Raw genomic sequence first — 11,162 nt, forward strand, 5'->3', positions numbered from 1 at the left:
AAAAACCTCCATGATCTTGCTAGCTGCCCCACATCTGGCCAAGATCATGCTCTGATAACACTGTAATATTCCTAATGGAAAAATTTATAGTGATAACAAAACATGCAAGATAATTTAGCATAAAAATTTCAGTAAACACCAATAAACCATAAATGCTCCTAAACACGCGAATATGGGCAATTTTATTATATATAAGTGCTGGAGTACAATGTGAAACAGAAAGAATGCACTTGGGCTTGCACAAGGCAAGCTACAAGCCTCAAGTGGTTGATATATCAATGCCCAACAGCTGCAAGAACTTATCTTCTAGAAATCTGCGCTGGCCCTAGTAATTCTGCACTGCTAGCTGTGTTGAGACCCTGATTTGACCCCTCAAATCTGCCCATAAAATTCTGCAAATTTAGATATATGAGATCCTTGTCAAAAACCCAGAAAAAACCAGAAAGGGTTTTCTCTAATTTTGACGCTCCAAAATTGACTCCAAATTCCCAGCGCTTCTCCACTACCAATGAATTTCAGTCTGCAGGGATTTCTGTGTTTATAACCCTCCTCCAACTCCAAATACCTCGACCAAGACCACCCACAACAACTCCCTCTCAATTATTGGGTAGTAACTGCGTAGGCTCAGTAAGAGAAATTCATATTGGTGAGAAGGGCTCTCAGCTTTGCAATTATCTCCTCTCCTCCAACAAATTCTGCAAGTGGTGTCCAACAAATGGCGTGGCTTCTAATTCTTGACATCAACTCCCCAAAGGATAGTGTAGCTTTGATTTTGCGTCCCAGTTTAGCTCAAAAATTTGTGGCACCTATGCTATGCCTCTCCTTGCCTCCACAAGACAATGGTGAAACCTTCCTAGGGTGGCACTCATAGTCCATTGAAGAGAAGGGTGAGTTTCCTCCTTGGGAAACTCTGGTGCTCAACAACACTTGTGACTTAGCTGAACAACTTGAGCAACAATAAAGTTTGTCAAATGATCAAAAGCCCCTAAAATGAGAGCCTCACCTCCAATTTATAGCTAGCCATCCCTCATGCTCCTTGTGGGCTCCACCCATCAAATTCCCTCTCTCACCCAATTCAAATTCCTCCAAAGGGTGCGTATTCCCTTGGAGTGGCCCCCACTTTCCACTTCCCATCGAATTTCTTGGTTTTTCTAATGTTTGGGGGTGACACCTTTATAAATTTTTCTTTTCATCCACTTTTCATAAGTTTATATGCCAAATATTTATTAACTGCCAAAAATTGCAAAATTGAGAATTCCCTTAGCAAAATTATTAAATGGGGACATGACAATACATCCCTGCCCAATTAGTGTGTGCCCAAGAACGTAGCAACCATTCATTTACTCAAATTGTGCTTGTTGAGGCAAGAGCTTGGCATACTTGGCATACTCAGCAGTATAAAAAATACAAAAAGAACATTTAACACACGGAAAATACTTACTTTTGTGGCGAGTATTGGCTTGGATACTTGGCATACTAAGGATTGCTTGGAAATTCTTGGGAGTATGGCAAGTATTGACTGGTTAGTACCTGATCAATGGGATGAAGATTCTAGAACAATATGGAGTTGAGTATTTGTCCTAGGGTTATACTTTCCATACTTGGGAGTCATATACAATTGTATTGCAACTATGTCCAAGATGGAGATGCTGCATTTTGGAGGGCCTGTCTGTTAGCTTTGCATACCCATGTAACTGTGATGGAGGCAACATAAACCACTAAAGCAATAAACAATATTGAGCTGATTACTTGTCCTAGGGTTATACAGTTATACTCAGCATACTTGGGAGTCATACACCGTTGTATTGCAACTTCCGAGATGGAGATGCCCCATTTTGAGGGTCCTGTCTGTTAGGTTTGCATACCCATGTAATTGTGATGAAGACAACATAAACCACTAAAGCAGCAAATTAAGTTGTGTTACCAGAGACGTCTAGGGAGGAGGCCTGAAATTCCATTCGACATGCTGGAGATGGCAACTTTAGAAACTTCACCACTGAAACACTTCTGTGCCATATCTAGAATTTGGAAATGCCATACTAGAGATTGGAAACGAAAATTTGCTGTTTCATCCAAAGTCTTGAAAAATTAGTGAACACTGAAAACATAAATGTTTCATCTTTGTAAACCCACATTTCTGGATGAAAATGGTAAAACATACATAAAACAAACAAAAGAAAAACCATGAAAGCAATTATTGGAAACACCCAGAATTTATGGGATTTTAAAGTTTATTATATTTCCATCAATTTAAATTTTAACAATAAAAGTTAAGGTAGGAACCCCATTTCAGGATGTTTGGTGGTGGATTCAACTCCATTAACCCTCATGTAGAAAGTATATTTTTGGGTGTTTTTGATCTTTCAACATACTCAACGTTTTTAGCATTTCAATGTTCAAGATTTCTGTAAACAAAACCTAGTGGATCATATCTCCCACACCCCATGAGCCACATAGATGCGCAAACACTGTTATCTGATTATAGTACGATAATAATTGGACTCTCTAGGCTATTTATAGCTTCAATGTTTGTGTCATGGTATTTCCAAATTTGAGATTCATGGTAATATATATATATATATATATATATATATATATATGCCACATAGATGCTCTAACACTGTTATCTGATTATAGTACGATAATAATTGGACTCTCTAGGCTATTTATAGCCTCAATGTTTGTGTCGTGGTATTTCCAAATTTGAGATTCATGGTAATGAACATTGAATATATATATATATATATATATATATATATAAACAGATATGGAGACGAGAAGAAATGGATATGGAAAATTCCTAGAAAAGGTCAGATATGACATGGTGGGGAAAAATGTGAAAATCAATGCTCCACCAAAGACTCCGAGAAGGGGAGACGCGGGTGTGGGGAGACGCACAAGGGGGACGTGTGGGAGTACCCTCAAATTTTATTGAAATTTAGGGGGGACGGGGGGACGTCGGGGCATATAATTTTTTTTCCTTTTTAATATATATATATATATATATATATATATATATATATATTTCAAATTCATATTCAATAATGAAAGCATAAATAGAATGATACATACATAATTGAATTAAATAATGAAATACATTGATCCATATTCATCATCGTTACTAATACATACATGATTCATCCATAAACCACGAGATTCAATAATGAAATACTTTGATCCATATTCATTATTCACCATTTTATAGTCTACATTGATTTAAAAATTAAATTCATCATTCTAGATTCTAAATTGATTTAAAATTAAAATTCATCATTTATCATTCTAGAATCTAACTAGTACTAAGCAAAATAGACTATAAAAGATATTGAAATCTAAAGACTGAAATAGTAAATTGATATAACTAAAACTCAAAAACAATGGAGTGATGAGTCTAAAAGTCACTCTAAAGTACACAGAGGGCTTGGTGCTCTTGATTAAATATTAATTCCATACCCTTGTACATGACAAAATGCGATGGAAACATTGCAATCCATCGAATCCTGAATTCGTGAAAAACTGTTAAGTTTGCTGGATTTTGAGTGAGATATAAAATTCCACTTTCTCCATATGAAATCCAATGAGGTCGGAACGACTCTCAAACATTCTGAGTCATTTCATGGTAATTTTAAAAAATTAAGTAAAATGATGAAAATGAAAGATAAAGGAGAATATCACTTTTACTTTAAGAATTTAACATTACCATGAATTGCATAGTACTAGTAGGGAAATATGGTCAAATACTAGGTTTTCCCTGTCATAAATGATTGTTTACAAGCAAATTTAAGGGGGGACGCATAGCCCATTTTGAGGGGGTACGCCCAGGTGTCCCCCTTTTGGGGAGTCGCGTCCCCCACACTGGGGAAACATTTCCATTGCAATCCATCGAATCCTGAATTCGTGAAAAACTCTTAAGTTTGCTAGATTTTGAGTGAGATATAAAATTCTACTTTCTCCATATGAAATCCAATGAGGTCGGAACGACTCTCAAACATTCTGAGTCATTTCATGGTAATGTTAAAAATTTAAGTAAAATGATGAAAATGAAAGATAAAGGAGAATATCACTTTTACTTTAAGAATTTAACATTACCATGAATTGCATAGTATTAGTAGGGAAATATGGTCAAATACTAGGTTTTTCCTGTCATAAATCATTGTTTACAAGCAAATTTAAGGGGGGACGCATAGCCCATTTTGAGGGGGGACGCCCAGGCGTTCCCCTTTTGGGGAGTCGCGTCCCCCACACTGGGGAAACGTTCCCCCTACGTCTCCCTGTGTCTCCCCAAAAGGGGGACATGGGGAAAATTTTCCCCAGACACCCCCCCCCCGTCCTGGGTGCGTGAGGTGCGAGGGGTGCGCGCACCCGACCCTGGGGGACGCATCCCCGTGGAACACTGGTGAAAATTCCAAACTGGAATCCTATTGCAGCAACTGGAAATTATTCTCCTAATTGTTAATTTAATTTAACAATTTATTTACTGTTTGCTACAACAAACACTGAATAAATCACGTGACCTACACAAATAAAACTGCAGAAGAATAAACGTTGGAAGAAATCATAGCACACACACATAAAATAACACAATTATTTTTGGACAAAAGTCGTCGGAAAAGCCCAACTTGGGAAAAATGGTGCAGTAGCTGAGGGTTTTATTATTAAGCAGCAGTGAGATAATTTGAGTACAATTTGGATGTCGAATATTGGCAATCCTGCAGATAAAACACTGACAAAAATCTAGTGATGAAATTTCCTCACCCCACAGGGAAATCCGGGCTCTTACCACAACTCCAAGTGAGCTGTCCAAACTAGCTCTACGCAGCTACTGCATCACCCTAGCACAGTCCCTTCTGCACACACTCTGAATCAACCACTCCTCATGCCGTCTTTCCCTAGCAAAATTGAAACTACCTCTAGAGGCTACTGTGATGCCCTTGCGCCAACCTCTCTGTGGTTCTTCTGCCTCTCTTCAAATGCACTCATCGGATCTAGAAATCTTCCTTCGACTTCACTGTCTCTGCCCCTCTCACACTGCTTCGATCTCTCTCTTTCTGGCAACTGACTGCTGCTACTCTAGAAATCGATTTGCTAAAAAATCGAACCTCTCAAGTCTCTTCTCCATCACTACATCGATCTCCTCTTATAATCCTTTGTTGGAGCACCAACGACCAAGATTAAAACATAATTGATGGCTAGGATCATCTTTGGAAAGATCTCTGTGAGTTTCTAGATCATTCACGCCTTGACTTAATTAATACTGATTAATTAACCATATTTCCTAAGTTTAGACTTAAGAAATATTTAAACATTGGTTAATAATTTAATTAAGTCATTTTTAGGCGGAATTTCCAAAAACGATTTTTGGGTTTTGGAGATTTCATGTATTTTAGCCTCTCCAGAAAATTTCAAGGCTAGAACACATCTGATGCTACAAAAATTAACACTTCCTCTTAGCGAGGAATGTGTTCTAGTGCTCTATTGCACATCCTTCCTCTTAGCGAGGAATGTGTTCTAGTGCTCTACTGCACATCTTGTAGCAACACCCTGTCTCTACATCATCTCCTGTCATGCTGCTGATGTTTGGCCATCTGCCCACCAGCCATTGCGCAACTCTGATTTACGCTGCATTTGTGTTGAACTCTGCTGAACTGTTGCCAACACTGTGTCTGCATTGCAACTTCCTATCATCTGTTGCCACTGCAACTACAACATCTGCAACTGAAAAACATCCAAAATACTGAATCAACTGTGATTAGCATAATGCACTTGTCACCCGAGTCTTTGACTGCTGCTAGTATCTGCAATGTCACTGAAGAATTTGCATTGCTGCTGACTCTGCACTGTGCCAATTGCACTACAACCAACTCTGCACTGTGCTTCCCAGCATCTGACTGCTACTAGTCTCTGCAACTATCACTCTGACATATGACTGCATTAACTGTCATTGATCCATCCTGCTACTGAATACTGTGTGCCCCTGTAGCAAGGTAATTGATCCATGAGGTGGACTCCTCAAGGATCCTACCCATTTGTAGCGCTCTGGGGCTACAACACCAAATCTCCCCACCTCACTCCTAGAGGTATATCAGCAAACATGGTGAAGTCTTCCTCCAGCCTGGAGGATAGCCTGTCGATCTTTGCTGAAGCTGCCTGTTGGTCCTTCTTCTCCTCCTTGTCCTTCTTCTTGAGAGGACATTGGGTACTGTAGTGACCAAGCTCACCACATCTGAAGCACTTGACCTTTGACAGGTCCTTCTGCTTCTTCCTCTGCTCTCCCTGTTCTTGATTGGGACCCTTCGATGGGAGGGCCACATTCTCCTCCTCCTTCACCTGCTTCAATTTGCTGTTGCTGCCACTGATGGAACTCTTTAGAAGAGCTCGCCTTAATTCCTCTTGCTGCAAATCGGCCCACATCCTGTCACACCTTGCCAAGGTATCTATGCCCAAGATACTTTGAATGAATACCTGTGACTCCTTTGAGACACTGTTGAGTGCCAATCACACTAGCTCCGTGGGTTGAAGCGCTGCCCCAACAACTGACAACTGGTCTTGGACGGTTGGACCTCTTGAACCCTGGTGAGGAAGGGGTCTATGCCTCCCCCCTTCTGCATTCGTACACAACTCAACTTCTCCTCTAGGTACATCTGATGCTCAAAAGTACCCTAGTACAATGTAGAGAAGACATCCCACATCTCTTTGGCAATATCTTTGCCAACTATGTGAGAAACCACATGATCCCAGACTCCATCTAAGATCAATCGTTTTGCCCGTGCCATCTCCTTTCTATACTCCTTTAGCTAATCTGTGTCTTGGGGAACTGCTACCACTACATCAATATATGTTTTCAGGCCATATTCATCTAGAAGGAAGGACATCCTTTCCTTCCAGATGATATAGTTGGAAGCCCCATCCAACTTGTCTTGATCACAAAGCCCAATAGTGGCCATCTCAACAAATGTCGAAAATCTCCTCTTTCCTTCTGCTCAACTGCTTCTATGCTATTCAAACTCTTTTGTGGAGTGAGAAGATCTGCTCGCAACGATTGTTGATTTGCAAGGAAAAATTGAACTTCTTGAGACTAGAAGTTCCTTGAGGAAAATTTTCCCTTTGTGTGTGCTCTTCTTCCTTCCACCCGATGCTGGCTTTGCTTTGGCAAACTGTTGCAAAAATCATTGCGTCCAGTGAGAGATATGCTCAACGAAAAAACTGGGCTGCTCCCTTTGCCTCTGGAATCACACAATCTGGAAAGATCAAATTTTTCTGCCCCTCTTAGAAAAATCGCACTTCTTCAAGCAACTCGGCCTCCTGGCAGAATGACTGTGCTTCCTTTTGGATTTTCGACCTGCTACCCACAATGAGCAGCGAAATTCCTTCTCTCTTTGTCTCTAAGCTCTCTGACTGATCAACTGTGCTCTGCTACCATGTGAAAATTCCAAACTGGAATCCTATTGTAGCAAATGGAAATTATTCTCCTAATTGTTAATTTAATTTAACAATTTATTTACCGTTTGCTACAACAAAATATTGAATGAATCACAATGCAACCTACACAAATAAAACTGTGGAAGAATAAACTCTGGAAGAAATTCTAGCACACATAAAATAACACGATTATTTTTGGACCTCGAAAAAACCCAGCTTGGAAAAACCGGTGCAGCAGCTGAGGGTTTTATTATTATTAAGTAGCAGTGAAATAATCTGAGAACAATCTGAAGGTCGAATATTGGCAATCCTGTAGATAAAACAATGACAAGAATCTAGTGAGGAAATTTCCCCCACCCCACAGGCAAATCCGGGCTCTGACCATAGCTGCAAGTGAGCTGTCGAAAATGGCTCTGCGCAGCTACCGCGCTACCCTAGCGCAGTCCCTTCTACACACAGCCTTAATCAACCACTCTTCAAGTCGTTTGGTTTGCTGCTCTCTGGGAAAATGTCTCTCCTGGCCTTCGAAATCTCTGTCTAGCATCTAACACTGAAACTTGTCTTTCCCTAGTAGAATTGAAACTACCTATAGAGGCTACTGATGTGCCCCAGCCGTTAGCCTCTCTGCAAATGCACTCACAGGATTTGGAAATCTTCCTACGGCTTCACTGTCTCTGCCCCTCTCACATTGCTTCGATCTCTAGCTCTCTCTTCGGCAACTGACTGTTGCTACTCTGGAAATCGATTTGCTAAAAAATCGAACCTCTCAAGTCTCCTCTCCATCACCACATGATCTCCTCTTATAATCCTCTGTTGGAGTACCAACGACCAAGATTAAAACATAATTGACGGCTAGGATAATCTCGGGATCGATTCGTGTGAGTTTCTAGATCATTCATGCCTTGACTTAATTAATATGGATGAATTAACCATATTCCCTAAGTTTAAGTTTAGACTTAGGAAATATTTAAAAACTGGTTAATAATTTAATTAAGTCATTTCTAGGCAGAATTTCCAAAAATGATCTCTAGGTTTTGGAGATCTCATGTATTCTAGCCTCTCCACAAATTTCAAGGCTTGAACACATCCTGAAATGAAAGTGGCTCCTCTGAACTCAAGTACAAGTAGACTACCCTCTTGCCTGATCAAAGCTGCTTTAGATAAAATATCTGCTCAAGTGTTAAATTCACGGAAAACATGAGTAAATGAGATAGACTCAAAAGTGTCTTTTACCTCCACTTGATTCACAATGGCATTTAGACGTAGGTTCCAATACCATGCATGAAATATTACATAACAGTAAATATGAATACGTTCAATGTTCCCCCTTGCTTAAGAGAAAGGTGTCCTTGATTCTCCTCTAAATGGGAAATTGTTGCACTAGATACCCATTTAGCATCTGATGACAACGTTCCCTTTCAGCCAACTAAGTGCGTTATAATTTGAATTCTTCTATCTTTTTAGTTGCTGGTATCCAAAAATGGGAACAGAAGAATGACACCTGAAGATGAAATCCAAATTTGCAACTAAGGAAAATGTTCAAATTACCAAGATTATAAATGAATGGAGATGAATTTCTGCTTACTCTTAATATTTTTCTTTAAGATTTGTTAGTTACTACTACCCTTATAATACATAAGAAGTTTAGTTAGTTTCCCTTGGATAGGATTGTAGGACTTAATGCATTCGAAATGGATACCTTGTAGGCAAGTCGAACTGAAATTTTTCCTTTAGTTAGTTTATCGAATAAATTTAGTTACAAATTTTCGTTTTTCAGATTGATGATGTCATTGGTCAAGCGCAAGCAACCAGAAGTGTACTAAGCTCCCAAAGAACCTTGTTCGCTGAAATTCAGGGGAAAGTCAAGCAATTAAGTGACAGATTTCCAGTTATTCGTGGCTTGTTAGGTAACTCGCTCAATAATAATGGTTTGGTTTTCCAGTACTCTAACTTCTAAATTTTTGGGATAACCATTTTAGATACACTTTCTGAGTTATGCAGGAGCCATCAAAAGGAAACGTTCCAAAGATACACTCATTCTCTCAGCTGTGATTGCTGGTTGCACGTTGTTCCTCATTCTTTACTGGATTGCTAAATGAAATCATTGATTGACCATATAAAAATATGGGTATCATGTTTGTCGAGATATGGTTTTGACATCTTGAATTTAAGTGTCATGAAAATGATATTTGGAAGCCAAGATTTGTCCATGTATTTTGTTAGGCTTTTATTCATTTATTAGTTTATGCTCCGAGTAACTGGACGAATATGCTGCCCAATACAGTAATCATCATTATATAGTTATTACAATTGGCAGCATATCGGCTCTGCCTACTATATGCACATCTAAAATTCTTTTGGTTGGTTTGTTCTCTTGTAAACATTCATAATATTGAGCCCAACTACCTATCATTGTCTGAAATTTTATAGCTCAATGATTAAATGATATGCAGTAATTTCTGTTCCTATCAGACTGAAATGCTCCACCACAGATGTCTACCTGATAGATTATTGAATAACATGTTAATAATTCAAGTTGGTAGCATCAGCCATGGTTGACCAATGACTATCATATTTTTATTCAGAGATGTAATCTGAAGAATAGCACCTAATTTCATACATTATTTTTTACCTTTTAACGTATCGTATTGTTTTGCACAATGAAAAAAATGAAAACTTGGTCTCTTTGTCTTTTTGTTTGCAATGAAAACATTGTTTTCATAGCAACTTTCCTCAAATAGCCTACTGCATACTATGAAAGTTAAGAGGGAGTAATATTATGCCAAAGGTTGTGTTCCGTCACCGGCATTTTGTTGATTATACATATTCTTATGGGTAGGGAAATCATGGAACAGGCAGCATAAACTAGATTGCAAACTTTCCAAATCTTTTGTGCACCCTCAGGCGTGAAGCTAAAGTCCGAAGTCATCCATTTGGACCCCTGCCTGACTCCGTCCAAATAATATGACTATATTCCCCTCCAACATTTAAAAACTACATGTGTATTATGAAGCCACTAACCTTGGGGGTCAGGTTTCTATGGGATAATTTAGCTGGGTGCATGTCCCGGATGTATGTGTTGCATCTTTTATGCCCCAGAATCTGCTTTTAACTAAATAATTAAGATATTCTCCTACTTCTATGGGGTCCTTACAAGAACGAAGGGAGAATTTTCGTGCCCATTTCATGTTCAATGGTTTGTTCTACATGCGACTGAGGGCAATCAGCAACGAAGTAATCCATGGTCTTTTCCTAACCAAGGCTTTTAAATGTTTATGGAATCTTTTCAAACGAATAAGTTGAACAATAAACATTGTATTTCCAAATATGTTGTAACCATAGCTGCAAAATGTATCTTGGTATCTTTTCAAACAATTAAGTTGAGCAAGAAACATTATATTTCCAAATATATATTTGTAACGCTAGTACGTTACCTCCTAATAGAAAGTGTTGTCCATTCATGCGGCTAGATCCTTTCCTTACCTCCTTAAGGAGAAAATGCTTGGTATGAAGTTGTTCCAAAGTTCTCGAAACAATGCAATGCCGGTGGGAGACAACGAGGTATACGGTGAGAAACATATAGAGGACTATATGCATACCTATTAGGTCAATATAAAGGCTTAGCCATTTTTAAAAACATCCTTTGGCCACCATTTAATTGAGTGTTTATTTAATGTCAATTTGGATAGATAAATATTATGGATTTCTGTTCAGTGTTCAGTGTTGATTTCCTTGCTCGTGAA

At 38.9% G+C, this 11,162-nt stretch overlaps 1 protein-coding gene across 2 annotated transcripts in view; it reads left to right on the plus strand.

The window, feature by feature from the left end:
• The window catches only part of LOC149263760 (Golgi SNAP receptor complex member 1-2-like), a 256,875-nt gene extending 246,990 nt beyond the window's left edge, over positions 1–9,885 (plus strand). For both annotated transcript variants that reach the window (XM_089426672.1, XM_089426668.1), the window contains exons 5-6: positions 9,197–9,326; positions 9,421–9,885. In XM_089426672.1, the coding sequence (XP_089282798.1) occupies positions 9,197–9,326; positions 9,421–9,518 (228 nt within the window). In that variant the 3' untranslated portion in view covers positions 9,519–9,885. The remainder of the gene's footprint in view (positions 1–9,196; positions 9,327–9,420) is intronic.
• Positions 9,886–11,162: the final 1,277 nt, after the last annotated feature.

This window comes from Pinus tabuliformis, chromosome 6 (genome assembly GCF_031772625.1).
Source record: "Pinus tabuliformis cultivar Carrire ecotype Pingquan chromosome 6, CPIR1, whole genome shotgun sequence".
Taxonomy (NCBI): Eukaryota; Viridiplantae; Streptophyta; class Pinopsida; order Pinales; family Pinaceae; genus Pinus; species Pinus tabuliformis.